The sequence below is a fragment of the Stigmatopora argus genome, chromosome 9, assembly GCF_051989625.1.
Source record: "Stigmatopora argus isolate UIUO_Sarg chromosome 9, RoL_Sarg_1.0, whole genome shotgun sequence".
NCBI classification, from domain to species: Eukaryota; Metazoa; Chordata; class Actinopteri; order Syngnathiformes; family Syngnathidae; genus Stigmatopora; species Stigmatopora argus.
In genome coordinates, this window is record NC_135395.1 from 13,284,973 (window position 1) to 13,311,153 (window position 26,181).

General features: G+C 40.8%; 2 protein-coding genes across 9 annotated transcripts in view; one reads left to right on the forward strand and one right to left on the reverse strand.

The window, feature by feature from the left end:
* Nucleotides 1-778, forward strand: part of pdlim7 (PDZ and LIM domain 7) — a 38,191-nt gene extending 37,413 nt beyond the window's left edge. For all 3 annotated transcript variants that reach the window (XM_077609411.1, XM_077609414.1, XM_077609412.1), the window contains one exon: nucleotides 13-778. In XM_077609411.1, coding sequence (XP_077465537.1) covers nucleotides 13-99 — 87 coding nt within the window. In that variant the 3' untranslated portion in view covers nucleotides 100-778. The remainder of the gene's footprint in view (nucleotides 1-12) is intronic.
* A 1,032-nt stretch (nucleotides 779-1,810) lies between these two features.
* The window catches only part of unc5a (unc-5 netrin receptor A), a 132,570-nt gene continuing 108,199 nt past the window's right edge, over nucleotides 1,811-26,181 (reverse strand). For all 6 annotated transcript variants that reach the window (XM_077609424.1, XM_077609426.1, XM_077609421.1 and 3 more), the window contains 6 exons: nucleotides 25,992-26,160; nucleotides 23,513-23,746; nucleotides 13,817-13,966; nucleotides 9,478-9,642; nucleotides 9,208-9,386; nucleotides 1,811-5,631 (listed from right to left, as the gene is read on the reverse strand). In XM_077609424.1, coding sequence (XP_077465550.1) covers nucleotides 5,466-5,631; nucleotides 9,208-9,386; nucleotides 9,478-9,642; nucleotides 13,817-13,966; nucleotides 23,513-23,746; nucleotides 25,992-26,160 — 1,063 coding nt within the window. In that variant the 3' untranslated portion in view covers nucleotides 1,811-5,465. The remainder of the gene's footprint in view (nucleotides 5,632-9,207; nucleotides 9,387-9,477; nucleotides 9,643-13,816; nucleotides 13,967-23,512; nucleotides 23,747-25,991; nucleotides 26,161-26,181) is intronic.

Consider the following 26,181-nt stretch of genomic DNA (forward strand, 5'->3'; position numbering starts at 1 on the left):
CTGCTCCTAAAGCTCTGCCAGATGAACTTGGAGGGAAAGACGTTCTACTCAAAGAAGGACAAGCCCCTCTGCAAAGGCCACGCATTTGCCCCCGTGTGAGATCTTGGCGTCCAGCCCTCGCTCACTTGGATGCTCCAAACTTACCGCTTTTCTACCAGCTCTCCTACCAAATACCGAATGTGTCACTCAACTGGACGGACTCGATCCATTCAAGCACGACTTTATGTTGTTTACCTTCAATTTAGCCTAATTTGATTATGGACCACTTGAAAGTTTGGTTTAAGAATGTTGGAAAATGGATGTCTTGTCGTCGTAATGAATAGAAAATAGCTTTCCAATAGACTTAATGGGAAATGTGAAACCCATTTAAAATAAATTTATCCTAATAAATAGACAATCATAGAATGAATAACCTTTGAGTTTTGCTATACGCAAACATGCAAATTAATATATACAATTAGTTTGTTGGAATAGGCTAATGAGGGAAAAGCACAAAGCAAGGATCCATCTGTGGAGGTGAAAACAAAACTTCTTTGTTTTGAAAGCCAGTATTGGAGAATAAAACAGTGGATTTCAAAACAAAGCCAGTATTTTATTCTCCAAAAGATAGAAATACAATTTAATACTAAAACAAACAATGTTACTCTTGTCCTGCATTTATTCCTTTTTTTTTTTTAAACTTCCAAGCTTTTACTGAATATGTATTTATATTGCTTCAGAATATAATTGTTTTTAAATAAGTGCTGGACTGATTGAATAAACAGCTTTGTTGTTCAAATGCTGCAGTGCTTGTGCTAATTAACATATTTCCCTATTGGCCTGCCTCAAATTTGTCGTCTATTTATCTACCAATTCATCTCTAATTCCTAATCAGTGTGTAGCTCAGCGCTATTCCAAAATAAAGTTTGCCTGTCTGCAATATTTGCGTCACCATGACAACAGAGGTTGTCATTAAAACCCCTAGTCTTTCAGTTAACAATATATAATTTATTTACAGTGATTTCAGGTTCAATTACTATACATACCTTTCTGAAATGTCATAGATCGATATATATATACATAAGGCCAAGTAAATACTTGAAAGCACTTAGAAACGAATTTCCAAAATTCTACCAACAAATCCGTCATTGTCCAAAAAGTACAGAAAATCTCCCTTTGCTGACATTTTTCCTTTGCCACGAAAAGTCTCAACAACAATGTACATTGACGGCAAAAACGTAAAAAGTAAAAAAACAAAACAAACAACCACCCCGAAAGAAAACGGACAAAACTCAAATTGGGATTATACAATTGCATAAGCGCAGTGGCATGTAATAAGTACAGCATTTTTGAATGCAGAAAGGCAAGGAACATTGACTCCAAAACAGAAAGAGTTCACAAGTACAAAAGTCTATTTGCGAAAAAAGAACAGCAAAACGGCAGGAATGGACACACACAAACACACATTTGGCCTTTCCCACCACACACACCTTGATTTGAAAGAAGGAATACAAAATGTACAGTTGTAGTGTAAGCAAATGTTGGAGATGCTAGCAGTCGGTGAACTACATGAGTGGGGCGCACACTTACACTCACACAAGCATCCTTACACTCAATTACACAAACATTGACACTCTTATACCCCTTAAAAATGCAACCTCATACACGGCTCAAACCAAAGCAGTATTTCACAATCAAAACACCCATCACCCACACGCAATCATAGCATAGATTGACCAATTATTCATAGTTGAGGTGACCAATTCTTAAAATGTGGAGCCGATATTCATTCATTCATCTTCTATACCACGTATCCTCGCAAGGGTTGCTGGAGCCTATCCCAGCGTACTTTGGGCGAAAGCCTTATTGCACGCTAGACTGGTCGCCAGTCAGCCGTAGGGCACACAGAGAGACAACCATTCTTACGGCCATTCATACCAAACCACCAAGCGGTTAACAAGCTAGCGCCAACGCTTGTAAAGTTCAATAAAAACCTCCGCCATAGCTCTCGTTCACTGTAAAAATTGTGAAATAACCGAAATGACGAGCCCAAAGAGTCAAGAGAGAATTTAATTGAAGTCATACCAGCCCGTCAGATTAAAATATCAGCATCAGTAGTGCAAATATCGGCTCCGAATATTGCCTCGTTGGATAATCGGTCAAACACACAAGATATCACATACATAACATTCTCTCGCTATCACAAATGTCGTCTCCCAAAGCGCATGCTAAAATTCACTTGCTCTCACCCAGAGTCCCTCTCTAGAGCAGATTGATTTTCAAAAATCTAACATTCCCCTGCCTCAATATTGACATTTAATACGCAATTAAGTGCCTCCAATGTATTTTTTTTATTTACCAAACACACTAACAACTTTTACCTGGAGTGTATTCACAATGTTCTCTAAAATTCCTCCAAAAATATGCGAAAAGAATAAAGAATTGCTCTAAAAATAAACCATTTCTACACATTGACATCGCCAACCTTTCTGTTTCAAAGGATTTAAACCCTTCATGCACAATTTTTTTTCGTATTTTTTAACGAAAATCCGCGACATATGATCGCTGCATGCCTCTCCCGATCAAAATAGGTTTAAAACAACATTAACAGTAACCAAAATTAAACAATCAACTATGATTTATAAATGCATTCTGGTACTGTATTGGCATCAATGTGAACTCAGCAAGGAGAATTCCCAATGAAATGGTGAGGTCGATTTGGAATTTGGTCAATTGTTCTACCTTTTCTCTCAAACACATCAACGCTTTTACACGCTCACGCTAGCATTCTTTCCCACATGCACACAAACACACAAACTGAGTGAACAACTGCCATGGCTTATCAAACAAGGCCACGGTCTTCCTCCAACCGTTCCAGTGATTGACTAGTTGCAGCTTCTATGTAAATGCTGATACTTGTACGTTGCAAAAGTGATGACAAACAAACAACAAACACTGAAGCTTCCCATTAAGAGCCTCTCTAAAGCCGTATAACACTGCAGAAAGTCTCCACTGCTAGATCGCCAAACAACAGTTAAAATAGGCAAACACGTCACGGTTTAGACTTGACAAATGCCGCGCAACTTAAGTGTCTTATTCCCCCCTCCTTATCAGTATTATTTGGCTTCATAATAAAATATAATTTACATTTCTTTACAAAGTCTTCACACAAACACATAGTCGACATTACGGCTTAAACAACGACCCCCTTCCAAAAACAGCAGTGGAATGAAAAAGGATAAATGAAAACTTTGGTTACCAATTTAGCTCACGCACGCACGCGCACACATACGCTATACTGTATGCAAAGTGACGGCACGTGATTGCGATAGAAAAGGATTTATTTTACAAGTGGGTGTGATCATTTTGAACGACATTTCGCTGGGTGATGCTAACGATGTGCGTGAGAGGGATTTTAAATGAAGGCTATCCTTTAAATGACAAACACTTGGTGTGGTGGCAAAAATGATTTCAAAATAATGGATTATTAGGGCCACAATTGCAAGAGGAAAAAATATACTCATGTAACTTATTCACTATTAAATGTCCAGAATCCAAATATTTCCTGTAATCAGGACGTCATGATGAATTTAGCACGTTAGCATTTAGGTCGACGACACGATGGACTTTTGTATCATTAGAAATGATGAACAAATACCAAATTGTAATTTTAAAAGTCACATGTTGAACAATCAATAAGAATTATTTCACATTTTTGGGGGAAAGCTAACAATTCCACATTGGCGGTCATGGTAACAAAAAAGACGAGTATGGGCTAATTTAAATGAGACACGGTTTCCTTAGTAAGTCTAAAAGACAGGGCTAACATTAGCTAAATTTGATGAGTGACATGATTTAATTAGGCATACGAGCAAGGAAAGAATGTCAAAATGTTCCTATTTAATACTTTTTTAGAGTCCAGGTATCCCGTCTTCCCCTACCCCAGGTAAAATAGAACATTATGCTTGACTAGATAATGGCAACCATTTGGCCCTAATAGTCGTTGGTCAAAAACAGAGCTGCACTAGCAGTCTTAACCAAAAAAAGTGTTGAGATGCCACATTAAAAACAAAAGAGTCCTCTTTTGCTAAGCACACGGAAACATAAAAATACATTCCAAAAATCGGGACAATCGTAAAAAGAAGCTCTGGCGTGTCGGGGGAGGGGGGCTTGGGCGAATACGCCAGATGTTTGACCGAGTGTGTCTTTAATGAAGGGGGACTCTCCTGACAACTTTAGAGACATCACACGCAACCCTGAGGAGGAGCACAAGCGCACGGGCACAGGCATTCACACACAAAATGGCTGTACTGGGGATCGAAACTACAGATGCTCCCTCGGTCGTATTGCAGTAGCCAAAAAGTGGTACCGAAACACCAAAGCGTGCCGAACATGGCTTCAGAAAACGACCCACACGTTCAGAGCAGATTTTGTTTCGCCGCAAACGCCATGTCTGCCTCGCAATTAAAGCAATTAGACGACACGTCACTTGGGATGGTGACCATGTCCGTTGCTTCCCAAGTGTTTCGAGGCCCTGCGGCAGCTTCATTAGCAATGACGTGTCAACTCGAGTGAGGGAAATGAAGACGTTTTTCCAGTTAAGAACACGCATCTAACATCTACAAAGAGTGGCTAGATAAAACTCCAATAGATTTCTCTCAATACCAGACTTAAACGTAAAACGAATGCAAAATGACCGCAGACTTGTAACAGCAGATATCCCGTTGTGACCATATCTACCTTAGGCTTTTCAGAATTATTCACATAGAGATCATCAATTCAGATTAGGCCATTACGTTAACAGATGACATTATAACGTTAGCCATTCAGACGTGTAAATCAAGCGACGTAAGCACTCATATCTGACCGGCTAACATCCAACAACGGTGCGATATCTTCCTACTGTTGTAACTTGTAAGTCTCGTTGGGGTCATTTTATCTTAGTGTTGTGCCTATTTGTGTGTGTGTGTGTGTTTGGAATTTGCAAATTATCTGACACTTCTCCACCATTGTAAATTTGGGTTCAAGTCCTAGCGCTTTCACTGACCTTACCAGGAACTGCTAGAACACTTTTTTTATGACTGAGACAGGCCTGAGGACAAATAGAAAAAATGAGTTAGCAGAGAGACATGGTTAATCTACAAGTGAGCAGAATTGTCTTTCTTGCGGGGACAAAGAGCTCACTGGAAAATTAACCGTAAATTGTATAGCAAGGATATGAACTGAATGTTTTCACGAATTTTTCAATGCTGTGGAATAACTGGCCGTTATTGTTTTAAATATATGAAGAGCTACATAAGGCATGGAATTATGTATGAAGTAATTTGGGACGTGGGTGGGAGCGCTATCAGCTGCTTTTCAATGGAGCTGCTTGATTAGGATTCTTAGTGGAAATGGTTAAAACAGCATCCTCCTACGTTGAGCGAGCTCAAACATTAGGCTCAGCAGGTCTATTCTTCCACCCTGTTCGCCGTCTTCTTGGCATGTTAGCACTCGCCGTCCGACACCAGGAAGATCATGGCTTCCTGCTTGCCGATGTCCGCCATGACGGCGGCCAGCTGGTTGATGTTGCCCCCGTGGAAGTGTTGCGCCTCCCACAGGTCGAGGATGGCCGAGGTCGGGCTCGCTTTGGACGCAAAGAAGCTCATGTGTCTGCGCGCACAAAGGAAAGAATTGACATTCATTTCATATCCACAACATTTGCAGGTTCACATTTGTTAAAATGTTGTCATTTGTGGAAAATGCTTTAGCTGAAATATCCCAAAAAACAAGAACTATACCAGGTAGATGTGATTCAGAAAAATAACTTTCAGAGCGAGGATTCAAAAAGTTAATGAATTAGGCATAGATGCAATAGATCATCCTTCACCCCAATTTCAGTCACTGTAGATACTGACAAGAATTTAGAAATCTATTTATGGAACGAGATTAAAATAATTGAACTATATTTTAGAGCTGTCAAAATTATTCAGCTAATCATCATGAAAATAAACATTAATTATCCCCTTACTTAAGCAATTCTTTAAAGCTATTGTTTACCTTATAAATGTCCAAATTCTCTTATTTCAGCCTCTCAACAGTAAACATTTGTCAGATTTCTGTAGTCCTTACTGTAAGAAGATTAAAACCCTTGTAATTACCCCCAAAAACAGTTAGACATATGAAAACATCCATTTGTGCTTCAGAACAATGACATTTTGCACTATTTCTTGATGTCCTAGAAACCAATTCATTAACAAAACACTTAAAAAATAGCTAATTGAATCTATCACGAACAGTACAAATTTGTAGATATTAAATAAAAAATACAGTAATTGGAAAGTAGTCGGAGGATTATCATTATCCGAGAAGTAGATCACACCCTCACAAATTTTAGGTATATACGTAGTGCTACAATATACAGGGTGTTCCAAAATGTTTGACCCCATTTCATAGGCCAATAATTTTGACGATTTTCATTAAAAGCGCTTAGCGCTAAGACTAAAGCGTTAGGTTGTCACGCCAAAGATTGTGGGATCAATCCCCAACTTCTCACTTTGAGGTTGGGTGGTTGGGTGACTTAGCGCAAATACCTAGAGCATGTGGTATTCCCAGGGCAGGATTTGAACCCACGGCGCCAAAGCCGTGAGGCTGACGCACTAAACCCTCAGGCCATGGGGCCTGTCTTCGATGACTGAGTCCGAATATACCCTAACATGCAAAATGCCTTTTCTGTTGAAGTGAACGGCATTTTTTAACCTGAAAAGATAGAAATGCCAAACGTTACACACAAACATTTCCACACGCTGTGAAAAAATTGAGGTCATTCCAAAGAAAATTGTCAAAATGATTGGCCTAGGAAATGGGGTCAAACATATTGGAACACTCGGTATATCTTTTTTTCAAAGGCAATATATTTGGATGAGAAACCATATTAGATCCCTCATTTTGGCTGCCTGCCGTACGCTGCAACGTGCTGATTCGGTGCCTGTTAAGAACTTGTCGTGTTTAGCGGTGTATTACTTTCCCTCCTTATTAATTTGCTCTTCAAAGTTGAATGCGCTACACAAAGACATATAGTTATAGAAACGGCTTTCTCCAGACTAGTCCCACATGGCTAGAACACGATTGACTAAAAAGTCCATTAAGATTCAAAGGAAAGCCCAATTCTTGACTAAGTAGTTAATTAAGAGGTGTTTTTCCACTTCAGTCATGTAATCCACCAAGCTTTTACTATATTTCCCCAATTTGAAGCTCTAGCGTGCAGTTTCAGCAATATTGGTTCAGACTACTTGCCATCAAGCAAAACTAAAAGGCAATTTTCATTTGAAACCTAACAAGAGCTTTCAAGCAAACGTCTCGGTCTTTATTTGATGTTGAAATGAGTCCTAAATCCGATTTCGTAACCCCTACAATGGCTTTTCACAGTCACTCAGTCGGAAGTAACCTTTTCCCCTTTTAGGCACACAACCTTTTGCCATCAAGCCCAATCAATGACAACAGAGTGCTGGTCCCTGGTGACCTTATATTTGATGTTGAGTGCTGTCTGATCCCTAGTGTACGTGCACACACTGATTAGATTTAATGTCCTTTTTCTGTTCGCCTTGTTTTACCAGCTTTAACTCTCAAGGAGACCACACAATGCACTGAAACACTCAAACGCTTCGATGTTGTGCCGCTTTAGGGAGTTCAACACACCACCAAATACTTTCCACCTTGACAAAGGTCACAAACAGTCCATTACCTCGCAGCGTTTGAACTCGCCAACAAAAGGAGAGCACAATGTCGTTCTAGAAAACGTGGGTGGGCTATTTGAGTTAACGTATTTTTCGCAATGTAAGTCGCACTTTTCGTTATAGTTTGCTAATACTCAAGTGCTACTTATTTTCCTCTCTAAACACAACAGTCTGATGTTTTTCTTTTTTAAATTTTAGGTTATAGTTATCTGAAAAACTTGTTAACAGATGTCAATATAGCCCGTTTTTTTTTTACATTGTTACCATATTAATGTATGTTTGTTCTTGGTTCCTGGTCAAATAAAAAATGCCATCACAAAAGTCAGTCTTATACTCCAGTGTGACTTATATTTGTAAATATGTTTTTTATCTTTATGATGCATTATTTGTCTGGTGCGACTTATACTCAGAAGGAAGATAGGTCAGATTAGTATGTGTCAGGGCAGCTCTTTCCATAAGTATGTTATTTACTGTACTTATCTTTTTGAGTTGCTACCTTTTTTTAGGTAAAATATGATACATCTAGTATGTACAATTATATCCAACGGTAAACAATAGCAAATAAATGAACACCTCTCTGACAAGTCAACATTAGCATTTTTGTAAAGACAAAATATTGTATTGGATATCGTTATATTACTCAAGTGGTCATAAGGTTGTCAAGCTTGAATTCAAAATACAATGGGAGAGCAAATGAAAAACTGCTGTGTATTTCTCCAGTAACATAGAATGGAGGACAGAACTTCAGGCCTAATTGAGAATTGATTCTGCTGAGCAAAGCATTGCTAATTAAACGCGCACCGCACCAATTCACTAGGTGATTAATCGGGGCAAATAAAGTTGAGCGAACAAATTAACTTTACCTATTCAGTTTCATTAGAGGCTAGAAATCAAATTTGTGGAAAAGGGATCAATGGGCGCAACTCTTTTTGAAATTTACCAATTGTGTAACTTAAAAAAGAAAAAGAAAAAAGGGAAACCGCCTGGCATAGAAGCCCAGGCTTTTTAAGATTTAGAGCTGATGGATTGTTTGTTTGTTACCCTTCAAGTCCCTCGGCATTTTAAAAGAGAAAATCGAACGGACAGAGAAAAGTAGTACAAATTCAGCAGCTTACCTGGAGAAAACAAGTCTGTAATGTTTTTATTGTTCAAGTAGAGTTGTCAATTTATCCCAACCCACCATCAAATAAAATGGCTGCTGGGAAATAGGGCAGTGTTGGCAATCACTCCCCTATGCGATATGAGTCCTACACAGTGAGTTTGCCATTGTTTAGTGGAAGTTACAGACTGATAACGCATCATAAAAAGTAAGCAGTGGTCAATAAGAAATCCTTTCTGACACATTTTAAAAACGGTTGAAAATTATTTGTGGTCAAAAGAATGTTTTCAGGGAGTATAAATACGGTGGTGCTGAATTATTTGATTATTATTATTATGATTATTGCTGCTGCTTGTTCCCATGTGCCAGTGAAAAGAGGAATCAGTTAAAACTTCAAGCCCGCTCGATCTTTACCTCTCAAGCTTGAGTCTTTGTGCGAGCATTCTCCAGTCGGCCCCCTGGGGACAAGGTGTGTCCAGGCTGCTGCAGATTTTCTGCCTTATGAGGTACGGGATCTGAAAGGCGCTGGGCCCCGCCAGGGCTGTGGCGTTCGTGTCCATTAGCAGGAACTCGGAGTCCACGGCTCGGGTGTCCTGTTTTGGACAATTGCAAACCAAGAGATAAAAAGATTTTGGAAAAGGGCTGGCGGTCCAAACGGAGGGAGGCTGAGATCCTCAGCATTACCTTGGCGATGTTAAAGTCAAGGCTGAAGCTTTGTCCCTCGCCCTCTACCTGCCACACGCACAGCTGGCAGGTGAGCTCACAGGTGCTGAGGCTGAGGCGTTCCAGAGTGAAAGTACAATGGAGGTACCGCTGGGAACCGTTCCAGAGGTGGTAGAATGGGATCTCCTGCAGAAAGCCCCCATGCATCATACATGAATCAAAAACCCCAGCGAATAAAGTGAACATATTCTTGATGTCTGAAATCCATGTCTTTGTACTATCTTTTGTCCCGCCAACTACTAATAGGATCAATCAGGGCATTAGTGGAATGACTTTCTTACTTAAAGTTGTTTTTTTTATATGGAATTTCTGCACTCGGATAGCATAAATACATAGTGTTATTTAGGCAAAACAGATTATTATTATTATTTTTACATCTGAATGTCTGAAACTCATTTTTTCTCCCTAATTCACTTTGGCTAACAACGTTATCGTTCGCTTAAGATATGGTAGGCCATGAAAGATTTTGGAACATATAAAACATATATAAATAAACTACTAGTAGTAAATAAAAGCAAAGTAAATAAATGTTAAAAAAGACTTTTCCGAGCAAAGGTAAGCCTTTTTAAAAATGTGTGTGTCTATCATTCATTTTCTTCAAGAATTATTACAATTTGTTTTATTTCTAAATATTTTTATTAATTGATTATTGTATAAGTATATGCAAGCCACATTAGTATAGTACATACTAATATTAATTTCATGTTTTAACTATTTGATTTATGTATTATTTTGGTTTGTAATTCATGATTTTATTGAAATGATCAATATATCCACATCACATCAATACTATAATACTGCACTTAATTTGAAATATGGGCTGCAAAATATTCTCCTGTGGTCCATCAATTGGCCACAAGTTTGAGACTCCAGTCTTGTGCAAACAGCAAAACTCTATTGTAGACTATATTCTTTTTTTCAAAGCTTGTCAAGAGCAGGCCACCCATAAATCAATGTTTTGACTTTTGACTTTTTGTGTTTTGGTTGGCTGAATGAGACACATATTTTGAGAAATAATCTAGCAACACTCTTACTTTAGTTTGTAGGCATTTTCTGAATAGATGTTGCTTTGTCTGTAGCAGACACATTTTTCTCCTACACAAAAACCCTTCAATATCTACAGAACCCTAACTTAATCACAACCTGTGAATCCACATCCACAAATTATAGCACATAGTATATATTCCTTTTGTGTAAATTTCTACGAGTGATAACAACTAACTACATACATCATTTTTTTTAAATCCCAGAAAAAAATAACTATTTACCAAGATTTATCCCAGATCCCCACCGTTAATTGCTTACTCAGGCAGCATCTAACCATCCTTTTCCCTCTTTTAAATGCATGCAAAGTAAGTACTTGCTATTCTCCGACAAAAAGGCAGCCTGGCTGCGTTTCATCGAACGCATTCAAGGCTGATAATTCTGACATCTTCTCTCGTTGCTCCATATTCATGCCTCGAGCGCGTCTCCCCAGAGATCATGAGGAACAAAAAAAGGAAATAATCAGGACGCTCTAACCCTTTCCTTCAGCATCCCTGTTAACTGCTGACAAGAACTGTTTAGGAGGGGCTCTGGGCCGCAGTACACGCACGTGACCAACTAGAGGCACTGTTACCCAGACAGACCGATGGCGCAGGAAGCCAGGTGACAGACATACACTTAAGTATTGTTTGGGACCCGTGGGGGACGGAAAGCCTTTTTCCCCCCGCACCGCTCTGGCGGAAACACATCAAAGTAAAGCAGGCTGGGTCCAGATGAAAATTTTGTTCTGGGTAAAATGCTACCGTGTTTGTGCTTGCTTGGCACATTGCGATTTTTCTCCGAAGGGACCCGCTGCAGCTCCAACCTCCGACCAGAGCGTTTTCCAGTCCTCTTTGAACTATTCTCAGTGGACTGCAGTGCAGAGCACGTGGATGGCTCCCACCATGCGGATTGTGAGCTTCCAGATATTTATTTCCCATTCGATATTTGGAAGCTCCCTTAGTGGACGCAGCACTGGGGGCAATCAATGGGCTCACAGCTCTGAGTTACTGCATTGGCTGAGCTATAACGTGGCCCAGTCAGTGAACACGCTTTCCAAGCACCGCACGCCATGACACTTAGATCGTCCGATCACATCAAAAGACAATACAAAAAGCCCAACAGTTTTTAAGCCAAATCTTTTCCTTTCATAGTAATTCTCACCTTCCTAACTAACCCATTGACACCTACCGAAATTGAAATTATTGTCTCAAAGCCGATATTAGAACTAGCGTTGCAACGATACCGATACTAGTACAGTGGTACCTCGACCTACGAGCAGCTCTACCTACGAGATGCTTGAGACACGATGACAATTTCGATCGAATAATTCGCCCTTTATACGAGAAAAAATTTGAGATGCGAGCAAGCCAGGTGGCCATGTCTTGTCGCATCTCTTTCGTGTATAAAATATATCTACGAGCACGGGGCAGAGCTTTGCATTTCCCCCCGTTTTTTTCCCACGTTGGCCAATGCATACTACATTTACATACAAAGTAAACAACAATGGATCAGCAGTTTTGCAAAGAAAAGGCGACCGTTGACAATCAACGAAATAATTGAAAAATATGAGAGTGGTGTATGTGTCACCGAGCTTGCTCGGCAATACGAGAGGAATACGTCAACCATATCCACCATCCTTAAGCAGAAGGACGCAATTAAGGAGAAGAGGTCTTCCAAAGGACTAACTATAATTTCCCACCGGCGCAGTGACATTCATGACGAGATGGAGAGTCCCGGAACGGATTAAGATCGTATGTTGAGGTACCACTGTATTGATTTAAAAAGGGGAGCACTCGTCGGCCTTTCCAATCCGATGATAGACGTTCAATTATGTGGCGTCCAATCATCCGTTTGCTGTGAGTATATCACAAGTACACGTACAATGCTTTTGAAGTGAGAGAAAGTCAATAACCTAGCCCAGTCAAAGGCAACGAGTTAAAAAAAATAAAAGGCCAAGATGCAACCGCACCAATTATTTTATCACATGTCCAAGGCATTTGAAGTGGGGGGTGGTAGCAGGTTAACTTTTTTGGTTTGTTTTAATCTCAGACAATCTTTTAAGTCGTGTTTGACAAAGATGCCATACCAATTACCGTATTTTCACGACTATAAGGCGCACATAAGTCTTAAATTTTCTCCAAAATAGACAGGACACCTTATAATCCAGTGCGCTTTATATATGGACCAATACTAAAATTGTTATCACGATAAAATAAAATAAATCAGTCGATAGGGTACACGATCCTCTACAGCTCTCACAACTACGGCAAGCAGCCCCCGACTCTACTATTTTCCCCGTAGAAAAAGTACTGCGCAGTGACTGCTGGGATATGTAGTTATTTTGTCAATACACCCAATCGATTGTGGCCTGTATACATCGACATCAACACAGCTTTACGAAGCATGGAAAGCAGCGTTGGAAAAGTTACACTAGCTAGCTACTATTTGCGAATGGATTGTGGCCGCCTGGACGAACGTATAAAACTCAGTGTTTTCGATGACTCATTTGGACAATTGTTCACTTCGGACACAGAAAATGAGGACTTTGATGGATTTGTGGGTGATGATGACGCGAGTACATTGTAAAATGGCTAAATAAAGTACAACCGAACTCAGTTTTGCTTCCGTTGCCTTTTTAAAAACGTGTTTTTAGCGTGTGGGTGTAGCGTGTATGTTTAAGCTGGTATATGTTTTGCCATGCCTGGCTGCGTCTGTAAAAACGGTGCGTCCTTTGTATGTGTAAAATACAGAAATAGCACTCGTTGACACTGTGGCTAAAAATACGATGCGCCGAATAGTCGTGAAAGTACGGTACTTTTAAATCAAGGGAGCAATTTAGTAAGACAAAAGAAAACAATATATATTTTAACAAAAAGAGGTGGTATCAGTACATTATCGTCTTCGGCGTATACCACACTGGTATGAAGAGCCCAAAAATTACATCTGTGTAACACTAATGACCGTAACCACGTTTACTTTTTGTTCATCATGGTGCACAAGAGAAGCATCATTACCAGGAGACCGATCATTCAACCAATTACACGTTTTGCAGGGGTGTTCCATTGTTGTGCAATTATTGTTTTATCCAAACAGACACGTCTACCCTTAGCCCACGCTAACGATCACAAATGGCCCTGATGAGTGCACTCGTTCATCTTGAATTCCACTACGAGGTGACCTTGGAAGAATGAATACCCCCTCGCTCACGTGATGAAACGCTGAAATTCTAAGCACGCATCTCTCTTGGCTCCAACTGAGCCACCCTGACACCCACCTGGTAGCCTGCTAGCAGCTTGCTCCTCCAGTGGGCCTGGGGCATGTCGTGGATGGACAGGCGCAGGTTGTGGTAGCTGTCTTTGAAGAGCAGGATGTGGGGTTCGTCAATCAGCCGACCCCCGAGCTGCCTCTCCATCTGCATCACCTCCTGTTGGGACACAGAAGAGAAGAAGCTTTTTCGTTAAATCAGACGAGGAGCAATTCTGTGAATATGGCGGAAAATATTTTCCAGACTCTCACATTCTTTAAACTAATGAAAAGCACTTATTCCTGGGACACATATACGATGCCCAGCATATGGTAAATTGCTTCAAGCTGTTTTTTGTTCACTGAGATGCATGCATGCAGAAAGGTTTAATTAAAAAAAAAATGAAGATTAAAGCGCCTCTAGACGTAGTGTCCGCATTTTATCTCAGAGACATACGCACCCATCAAAAGAGCCACATGTGGCTCCCGAGCCATCGGTTCCCTACCCCTGCTCCAAAACCTCCTAACAAATCACAAACAATATGCCAGGTCCAAAAGATAAAGTGCGAAAAAGAGGGTATCCACCTTACGGCACACAGTATGATCTTCCTCCTGTTAGTTTTTTTCCTTTAAATCACAGTGTAATTTTTCACGAAAGCCTTCAAAGTGTGGCAGATATCCCCGTAGTTGTGTGTTGTGGCTCTACCCGCAGAGACGTGCACACCCATACAAAGCAAAGCGTGACAACAGGCCACAGCAAATCCTAACACGAGAAGATAGGAGCTCAGCATGCAGCCACAGCGGGCGACACCCACTTGTCTCCACAAAGCTTTAATGTCACCACAAGGTTGTTCCCTCCACCTCAGCGTGTGTGCCAACTCTTACGTACGTGTGAGGGGCTGTTTTCAGCTTTCAGCATTAGCATGCACGCAGCAGCCAAGCAGTACTAGTAGCTACCTGGGCTGTGATGAAGGAAGAGTACAAGCCATTAGTCACTAGCTCATTGTTCCCGCATGGCGAATCATCTTAATTTCATTTTTTGTTTTGGTGCCAGGAGAGATTTGTAAAGACACGTTGAATATTTTAATCTTGGCGGGTCATCGTCAGGGGATCATTTTTTTTTCTCCTCCTGCCATCCAAATGACCATCTGTAATGGGGTGATGAAATGTGCAACCTTTCAAAATCATTCATCTAAGCCAGAAGCCTTGACGACTACAATACTTTATAGACGTGCTAGTACTTCCCGTCAAATGGATCCTATTACGAAGAGTGAGCCGAATTCTAAAATTATGCATTTTTTAATTGCTCAGTGTCTGGCAGCAGAGGACAAATGTGAAAGACATTCATGGGCCGCAACACAATTAGGTGTACTGGCGAGATCCAAGAGATCGAATATGAGAAAAGAATATTCCATTTATGCTGTCAATTTATGTCCCTCGGGTGTGAATGCGTGTGTGGTTGTTTGTTTTTTTCTCTTTGTGCTCTGGGATTGGCTGGCAACCAATTCTCAATGTATTCCGCCTGCTGCCCATAATTAGCTGGGATGGTATGTATGAACTCACCGTGCCTGAGCGGGTTTTCTCGGGGTAAGATGGTAAACTGGTATTGGGAGGAAAATAGGAGAAATTTTAATGCAATACCAAAAATCTAAGAATAAAAATGCCAATTGCATGAAATCTAAACCATACAAAAATAACTGATAGCATGACTTAACCTAAAAAATGAATTTGCCTCAGGCAAAAAATAAAATATAAAAGAACTCAAGCAAGAGAAAATACAAATAAAAGGTCTGTGTGACCTTTGTAATGAAGGATAATCAGATATTTGCAAACAGCTTCTTTTGCTTTGGAAAATGATACAATTATTACACAGTTATCATACAAAATGTTCAGAGTCTAACATTTCTTCAAAATTTCAGCTCACAGATGAGCCAGAATAAAACTATGTGAAAGCTACTGGGTTAAATATGACCAATAAATGTCATATTTCATCCTGTGCGAAAGATCCTAATGGCACCACCTTTATGTCAATTTGAGCTAGGAAAAACCTTTAATAAACGTGGAGATATAGTATATCTGCTATTGCTTGCCAAATGCTGAGTTCAGGTAGGCCATCATTTCAGTAGGAAATGAATGGGAGTCATTTCTGTCAGTACAACACCGATTTAATTTGCTGTCCTCTTTCCCAGCAACGAACTTGGCCTAATTCCAATTATAATATGGAAGCTATTAATTATATTTTCTGAATGCCTACCTGCTTTTATGATTGCATGTATGCTCTCCCTTAAATGAGTGCTTTTTAAGCTCAGCCTAGATTCGAATTTTCATGTTTACTTTGTGCATTTCTAATTTCTCTGTTTGCCTCGCAGTCAATCGTCTTTTTAACATGGTTTGCATTCCCCTTTAAAATATCGCGTTGCTGGCAGTTCCTCTTTCATCAAGAAAGACGTACGTGACCAACCACAGGTTCCACTGAAAGAATCTTCTGACAGTCGTGTGCCGTCAAGGCCTTCAAGGCCTTCTCTGCTGGCCTAAGAAATATCTGAATCACAGACTGATGATAATTATATTTTGTCCATGAATACTTCTTAAATAATTCCAAATTGTCTGTTAGCTTCCTTTCCCCCTGATTGCACTGCTTCCAGATGTGTTTTCATATTGAAGCATTTAACCAATCACATTTCAGCCATTATTTGTTGCCAGGGTCAGAAATGTGCCTCAAGGCCCTCACAATCAGTTCTGCAGGCTCTGCTGCATTAAACAAGCGTCGATAAGACTGTTGCTTAAACCAATGAGATTTCGAGTTGGCAACACCACAATGCCTTGTCGCAGGCGTAAGGATACGTCATTGCCTTCTCGCAGGCGTAGGGATACGTCATCGCTTTCACCAACTATGATTGGCTAGTCATTAGCCAGAGCTACCAAACTGTATCTGGAGCTAGCTGCACAAGCAAATATAGTGTTGTGTTGTTTTAAAGCCATTTTCAAGACGGACTTTTCAAGAAAAAAAAAAGCTGGACATCATTAAGACTCCAAAGCAAGCAAGCCTGTCACAACCGGGAATGAACTTTTTCAGCACTAAATCGAATAAAAACGTATGCCAGAAATACGACAGGACAGGCTCGACGTTCAGCATTAGCTTCGATGGCGATAGAAAAGAAGGAAGAAAGAAAGGAGGATGGATATTGTGTACAGTTAAAAAGGATTTTTGGGTGAGTAAAATATGGCTATATTCCTAAATAATATTTCAATTGTATGAGGTTATTATTGATTGTTTTTTGTGTCGCAGCTGTAGCTGCAGTAGAGGTTTTATAGCCATAAAATAGCTTTTGCTGAAGGCATCACTAGGAAATGCACAGACCGCCACTGTCTTCTGACGACGGCAAGAAAAAGGATGCCGAACGATTACTCTGAGGTCTAATGGCTAAATAACAGGGGGCAGAGTATCCTCCTAAGAATTAAAAGCCTGCTGCTATTACGCGTCTTGCGCAGACAAAGGAACAATGAAAGCTTCCGGGAGGAGTCTGTTTAACACTGTTCTTAAACACCATTATTTGTCAAGCAAAATTAGCATTGCAAAACACAGCGAGCGGACTTTGATCAGGTCTCTGACCTATAGTTGGAGATCTATAGCCCCGTTAGCAAGAAAAGGAAGGCACGGAATGCCAATGGCGGCGTTATCAACATCTTGTTTACAGGACACATACTAATTCACCTGTCTAACGGCGTGTGTCAGGTACATGGCTGATACAGCTGGATTACCATCAAACAAGGCTTAACATGTCACTCTGAACTGTGATTTTACTCAAATACAATATTTTATTTGATGTTGTTTTCCCAGCAGCGTTCAGCTTTGTAAATTCTATAAATCGAATAATTTTTTTTTTTAGAAAATCGAAATAATTCATGGCAGTATAACAAAACAAAGCTATCAAAACGGATGTAAATGTTCAGTTCTGCACTCCATTAAGTTTTGTGCAATATACCTTTAAATGAATTCTTGAATGGGATGAGTGCTTCTTTTTGCACGATAACATAAAATATGGATTGGAAACGAATAGAAAAAAGGAAACCTTTTCTAATTTAATGATAACTTTATTACGGAGCACGGCTCAGAGTGACTTACTAGGCCTCGTTTTAATCGTAATCCTGCAGTACCGACCGTGCACTTGACACTGGTTATTGGTTAGCATTCAAAGATGGTGATTAATTGAAAATATTGTCTTGGTTTTTAAAGAAAATCGCAATAAAAAAATCCCCATAACAAGCGACACACAACCCCACAATGGGCACGGTCATTCCAAAATACTGTGATAAGATATTAAGCTTCCTGGTCCTAAATCAATGACTACGTTCAGACATTTTGATAGGAACATATTCGTGAAAGAGTCAACATGGTGACAAGCGACCCCATTCTCCATTATGTTGAAAGTATTTGCGTGCAGGACCCAGCATATGCTCTAGCCTGAGAGAATAATAGCCGTCTTTACGCCCCATTATCCTGTTAACAAATGACACTGTGAGCGAGCTAATAAATGAGAAGCTAAATTTGACCGTATTATTAGCTCATTCTACAGGGGGGAAAACAAAGCAAGGCTTTAATTGGTTTATCAAATCACGCATTAATCACGAAAGCAGACTCAAATAAAGCTCCCGTCTACTCAAGATAAGACTGGTGGGCTCGTTTAAGTCATCCTGACCCCGCACAACCGTAGTGACATTAAAATGCACGAGATGGGCGGCGAGGTCACACATTGCCTTGGAACCCGTCCTTTTGTTCTGACGGAATCTGATAGAGGGCCGGCCCGTGTGCCAGGACTACCAATTCTGGAATCAGACAGAGGCGAGACCACCCCCTGACATTCAATGAGGTTGGCTAAGGAGGGAGATGGAGTGAAAAGAGAAGAGAGACACAGGCAGCTTAACATTTGTGTCTCCGGGTCACTGGAGTGGCCAGCTTTAGCAGGAGAGATAACAGGATTACTGCAATCATGCCCAGAGTTTTCTATGACTTTAGCCCCCCTCTGCCACCTCCCCCGTTTCATCCAACGCTCAACCTTCCCGTCATCCTCTTGGCTCGGACCAGAGCCGGGACCGAGATGGACTGGGGCCTGCGTCCGTTGGGGGACGAGACACTCATACAGCTAATCTCTTCAGGCTGGCGCTGACAGAAAGAGGTTAGCGGCTGCAGCAAAGTCTCTCTCGCAGCGCGCTGGCATAAAGGCCGGCTCCAAACAAATCAAGGCTATATGTACCAGGGCACGCTGTCTTGAAAGCTTGGGATTAAAATATTTTGCACTCTCCTTGCAGCAAGCACTTTTAAATGACGCCTGTTTTGTTTTGCGTCCTAACCTAACAAACTCAGACGGATTAGGAGCAGCGTTTGATCAGTTAGTTAGTCAAGCTTACGCATCAGCGAAAAGGGGACAAACAGTCAAGCTTTAAACTTTAAATCCTGGCCTTGCCCGTCTCGCAGACTCCTCGCGGAGCGCCATTTTCTTCGTTTTCATTTCAAATGGATGTGTAGCTTCTGGAAGAGCCTGACAAGGTGGCTTCCATAAATCAGTGTTTGTCAGTGGAATGTGACAGCCTTTTCCTCTCATCAGTCTGAGCTGCACCACAGTCAACACTGACTAATAACTACAAATACAAGGGACTTGCCTGCTCGCTTATAAATGTTCTGCTCGCGAGGAATCATTGCATTCAGCTTGATAAATCACAGCGTACTTCAACACTGAGATTACATAAAAACAATAGCTCAGCTGTTCTTGCATTGAGTTTTCGATAGACGACATCTACACAAAAAGGCACATCTCACACAAGGCGGGGAACTGTCACTTTTTAACGCTCAACCAGCGAGGAAATTACAGCAAAATCGTTTCCATGGAGAAAAAAAAGAAAATCACTACTGGAGGTCAAAACTGTGTACAAAAGAGTGCATGATCCACCAGTTAAGGACATCTGTTAAACAACCATTTTTTACTGGAGCATACATTTTTACGATCTCAAGACAATGAGGCAATGAGCAGAGAACATTAAACTCATTACATGAATATTGATTAAAGTGTAAATTCCGAGAACTAATATGAGAGAGTTCACGCAAATGTCTATAAAAAATATACTCTACAACGACTCCAATTATGGCCTAAGCAAGATGAGATGTCTTGTGTCAATTAAAGAAAAAAAGACTCTCTCATTGGATAATGGTTGACAAAAAAACTGTAGGATGTGGTATGTGAAATAGCTGCCTTATGATGCTCACAAGGAATAGAAAGCAAAAATAAAAAGTGTTGAATTGAAATGCAATTTTACACTGTTCTTTGAACATATTTTTTCAAAACGTTTTTTCCCCAATAGAAAGAATCTAAGAGTCACTAATCTGTTCAAAAGTAAAAGTTCATGACATTACTGCCACATACAAACCACTGCCATCCACTGAGGGAATTTCCTACCGAAAAAGCCACTAGTTATAAAGACTAAAAATCATCTGTACTATACGTTAAGAACACATAATATGGAATATGCTTTGTTTTATATTACAATTGAGAATAAACTTTAGTTAGGTGCAGGAACAATTAAAAAAGCAAAACAACTACCTGGAAGATTTAAGGTATTGCATGTAAATATTAAGTAGAGATAATGTTTTTAAAGCTTTTTAAGAATGTACATACTACTCGATTGCAATTAAGGCGTATTATGGAATATAAAGTTTATGATCTTATGGGAATAAGCAGATCTATGGAACACTACCACTGTATTGTCGCAGTAGCACTTCTTTCAGTAGAAAACTACTTTGCATACTATGCCAACTCAGGGACAATCTAAACTAGTTTACTTGCCTAAGGGTTTAATGTAACCATACCACACATTGTTTATTTAACAATGCAGCTCATCCCCAACACAGAGATTATTTTATAATAAACTGAAATTCCAGATAATCATGACTGCAGGACATATTGTACAACGGCAGTCCTGTTGGTAAAGCACCATCTGCTTGTTTTGGATAGTCAACACTTATGAGGGATAAACGCAAGTAGAATGCTAAAAAGAACATTGCCTTGAGTCAGTCGTTTAAATATAAATTTGCCAGGAAAATTGTTTAAAATACATTTGGTTTTCCATCATAATTATGTGATGTCAAGCTGTAAACATCAGCGCTAAATATATATGTATAAAAAAAAGCAGGTGGCAGTTTAATTGGAAGCCGGCTGGAGGTCTTGCTCAGTAATGCATAGGTAGGAGGTTCACTGCAGGTGTTTTGTGGATGGTGGGATGGCATAACATCAGTGATTCTCTCCTACAGGGCAAGCAGAGATGAGGCCAGACTCACACCACTCATGCCACTTTTGTTGCCACGCCAGCCTTGGCCAGGCCCATCAAGAGCGGGACACTTATAAAATATTAAATTCATCGGTCTCGGCGGAGACCAGCAACAGTACGTAGCGCGTCAGACAGAAATGTCACTGCCTTCCCACAGCCACCCTCAGAATCAAAGACAATAAAATTGCTTCTAATGTGCTATGACTGGGAGATGAAAGATTGCATGGTACGGCGGCAGGCCCGCATGTACAGGATGTATGGATGCGGGAGTATTTATCGCGGCACTGATGCGGGCTTGTCAGAGCAGCCGGCGAGGAGATTTGAGCGGAAATGTCAAGCCTCTCTTTTCATTCTATTGCTCTTCCTGTCACAGAGTAGACAGACAGCGGCAAAGGCAGAGCATCTTTGCCAGCTGTTCTCTTCTGTCATCGCGGGTACGTGCTGCTTAATGACTGGGAAGTTGCCTTCCTGCGTGGAAAACAAGGTGCAGAGCCTTGGCAGACGGAAAATGCTGTAATTTCACTCACGTATTGATGGGGCCGAGCTTGTCACATCCAGCAATCTCACCGAACCCCTTGCAACTCTAGCACCGATTCGCAAAACATTTAACAGCAGCCGTGGTAGTCTAATCATAAATGGTGCATTTTAAAGACAGTGATTAGTGATTAGGCTGAACTCTCCAGAGAGGTTTAAGCTCCCCCTCAAAGTGCTTAATGTACTTGCTAAATGAACTGCTCCCTCCATAATAGCATCAAAAGCGGTGTGAAGTCGTGATTACCAAACAGTGTGGGCCACATTCTAAATCACTCACTAAAAAGCAGAGAACCCTGGAGATGCTGTGGCTTACCACAGGGCCAGGTTGTGTGAGAGACGGCGAGCTAATGCACTCAAAGGTGTCGGGGGAGCCCAGAACAAGTGGTGGAGTGGAGTCTGCATGCTCCCGTGTCCTTTTCCTGCCTCCGAGAAGTTGAGAAAGAAATGGGCAGACGCAGAGAAACAAAAAGACGGGAAAAGTTTCCACCATGCAGTGATTTTCCTACACAGGGTGTTGGAGGTCAATTCAACAGTCAGACTGCAGGCGAAAAGAATGGGGAGTTTTGTATGCAAAAAGGACCTTATCGTGACTGCTGCTTTGATAGCATGCAAAGTCAACGCAACCTCTATGTGGTGTAGCTTCCAAAGCACCACATTGTGTATTCTATATATATATATATTTTGCAAAGTGTGTGCAATATGCAAAGTGCCTAAAATGTCCACGCCATTGGTACAATGTCATACTCAGCATGGCATTGTTTGACTGAACTTTCCCAGCAGTCACACACAGGCATCACAAAAAGTTTTCAGTCATTTCCATCCTTCACTTTATACGTGCACTCGACTCTCATCAACTACAGCCCACCGAGCCCTCATCTTTCTCCCCCTTGTTTACTCATAGATTTCAGCGGTAGAGGTCATGTGGACAATGAGGTCGTCCATTACAGCCAGCAGAAGTGGACTTGAGTGGAAAATGGTGCTTGTGGCTGTGGGTGGCGTTAGATGAAGAGGACTGCCCGTAGAGCAAATATGGAGGTTGCTGGGAGAAGACTGGGACTGGCTCTCCTTTTAATTTCCTAATTAACCATGCAAATGAAATCTTAACCGACTACTCAGAGGGAGCCCCAGGGGGGTAGGAAGGCATTAGCACTTGATTATACCACGTCCATGCGGAAGGCAGGATAGAGAGGAGAAATACGGCACTGAACAAAGTGAGGCAAAACATGTTACCCTGAAGCAGCTGAGCACCACCAGCCGTGTATACATACATACTATACCCAACCATGGACTGTACACTGTCATTAACTAGGACTCTTAGCATTGTTTCACATCCACAACTCACATACTGGTTTCCTCCATTCTGTCTTATGCATTCTATTCTAGCAAGCTGAAAGACAATATCATAACAAGAAATGCATGGTCACAGACAATCACAATGTGACTCAACGGGTTACTATTTATGATTCTCTATAGGTGCTGTAATACCGAAAAACAATCTGGTTTTAATAATTGGATTTGAAAACCTTCTATTGTTTTCCATGCATTATTGATTTGCTTAGTTTTTTTTACATCACATAAAGACCAGTAACCATGGGTATGCTCAAACAATATAATGCAACAATATGTGAGGCGTATAATCAAATGTAATGTTAAAAGTTGTAAAAATGTTGACTGTTTAGAACATTACATACTGATAAAACAACCACGTACGCACGACGTGACACTCAAATACTAGCATTACCTAAACGCCATTAAGTAATAATATTGAATCAATATCTTTAAATGAAAAGACACCTGCCTGTTTTCATTTGGTATTTTTTTTTACAGTTTGTATCTTCCAATAAAATCTGTAAATAATTCATTGGGATCGTACCTTAAAGACATCCTGCGTGTCGTCAATGCAGTAGATCCTGATGTTGTACTCAAGCGTAGAGCAGTAGGCATCAGAAAAGAGCACCAGCCTCAGGCGCTTGGCAGCACCCATGTGTAGAGACTCTCCCACCAAGGCAAAGGTGCCCAGCTGCTCTGAAAACAGCTGGCATGTCTCGGCCTCCAGCTGGCAGTAATAGGGATCCGACACCAACTCCTCACCCATCAGCAGGACGTCCTGTAGAAGGTGAAGATCAAGTCAAGTTTATTTCTATAGCCCTGAATCATCAAAATATCCCAAAGAACCTGATTACAGTTGTACCTCTACTTACAAACATCTCTACAGATGAAATATTCAGGATATGAATGTTGATTGTGTATTCTAAACTCCTGTTACTGTGGCAACAAATACTTAAATTTGGAAATGTCCCATAGTTCAATAAACTAGAGGAATGGGATGCGTGTGCTTAACTGAACTGTATTTAGAACTCTGCATAGTAATTATTTTTAACAAGTCAAATGTATTTATAGTATATAGCTCTTAATCACAAAATAGTTTTAATGGGCTTCACAGGCTAGCAGTTGACCAGGAACAATGACATCTCATGATGTCAATTGATTATTTTCAATTGTTTTATACATTATATTTAGACAAAATAATAGTAGTACAAGTTAGGAAATAAGCCTCCACCTTCTCATTTCATTCAAATAACAAATACGTGGCATTTTAACACTGTCCAGTGGACTTTATAGCACTGGTTTCCAAACTGGTCTGGTCCCAGCAGGTTTTCATTCCAACCAAAGAAGAGTATATACATTTTTACCAATTTGGTGTCTTAAAAGTGGAATCATTTGATTGCCGTCAGGTGCTGATGATTTCAGAAGAAACCTCATTTGTTCAACAGTCAGTTGGAACAAAATCCCGCACCCACTGCGGCCCTTTGTGCAATAGTTTGGACACCCCTGCTTTATAGATTGACTGTGCAAGCTGCGGTCTACAATGAGGCAAGGATATAATTTGTACTGCTCTTTGTTGCCTCAAATGCCCCTCCGGGTGCATTCACTCAAGATCAAGACGCACCTTCTATAGAGCACCATCAATTCACTTAATAATGCATGGATGAGCTGCTTCATTGATATGAAAGGAGACAGAAATGGATTCCAGGCAAGAACAGATGATTCTAGCAAAATAAGGTTTGGTCAATATTGGATTATTGACCATTTTGTGGAGTTTGTTAAGGGAGATGAAAACAACTTTTTAAATAATGTTCAGCATAGCATTATTGCCAGGGAAAGGAATGATCAAAAATAGATTACAGCTCTGAAAGGATTATATGGTAGCGGTTTCGTAATGAGAAACATGACAGGTTTGAAAATGTCAAAGTGGCAGATGAACATCTCTAGAAATAATGACGGGAGACTTATTTTTTTTTTTTGGTATTTTTTAGCAGCAATCAGGACTAGTTTTATGATTCCACATTGCTCCCTCCCTATGCTAATTTGATGGGCACAAATTGGACTCGAGGTGACAATGTTTTCTCTGGAAACTCCATCACGCCACTTGACTGTCTCTTCTCATTGGCCACATCAAGCCGAAGTGAGCATTATGGCTGCCAAACGGTTTGATCTATGGAACCGCACACCATCCAAATCGATGATGGAATTAGTATTGACTCCATTCATTTGCTTTGCCACCACAATAGAGTCTCACTTTTTCATCATCTTAATATTTCCTCGAGGTGTGGGATGGCTCAATTACGCTACTGAGTGCTCACTCGAAGAGCAATTCATTTCCCTTCCGCCCGCTCCAGGATCCATTTCCTCTATCTATCTCCAGTCTTCCTTTAAAACGCTGACACTACACTCTCCTTTCTTTTTCTACGTTCCTCCATTGCCGGTCATACATTTCAGCTAATTTGGGTTAGATTGATGATCAAAAGTGGAGGTCAAACACCCCCCTCAGACAAATCAATCCGAGACGGACCAATGCCCTCAAATGCTGCGAGCGTGAATTATTAATGCACGATATTGAAAATCAGAGAAGACCTCTTAATACTCCAAAGCCCGTCAGCTGTCTTTCCTGTCTCTAAATCTGTTGCAATGGAACCTAAAGCCTCAAACCATGAAACTGCCCGTGTTTGCAGACGCTCGAACGTTCTCGCCAACCTTTTCCTCCAATATCAAATTTAATGGCTAGAAACACTGGGAGGGACATCCGCCTCCAACTGTAATTACAAGCAGAAATAGCTAAGAAGCACTGAAAGTACTTTGAAATAAGGCATTTCTGAGAAACATGTTGCCTGGCAACTATTGAGCCGGAGAGCGGACTTTTGTTCTGGTACAACAACAAGAAAAAACTTTCTTGTGGTCAAGTGCTAGGCCTGAATAGACCGCCGCCGCAGCCGCCACCAAAAGATCACATTAAACTCTCTGTGGTGTATTCCAAAGAAGGATCAATGGTTGGCATTATTGTGTCAGTTTACCTCCCAAGCGCCCTCGTAGGTCTGCTTCTTGAGGCGGATGGCCCAGTTATCTAGACACGCGTCGGAGCAGTGGTCCATGCTCAGGATAACGGGCCGACTCAGGACCACCCCAGGGGGTCCACAACACACAACAGGACTGAGCAGGGTTTGGCAGCCGGCCAGGGGTAACCTACGTCACGACAATGGAGCA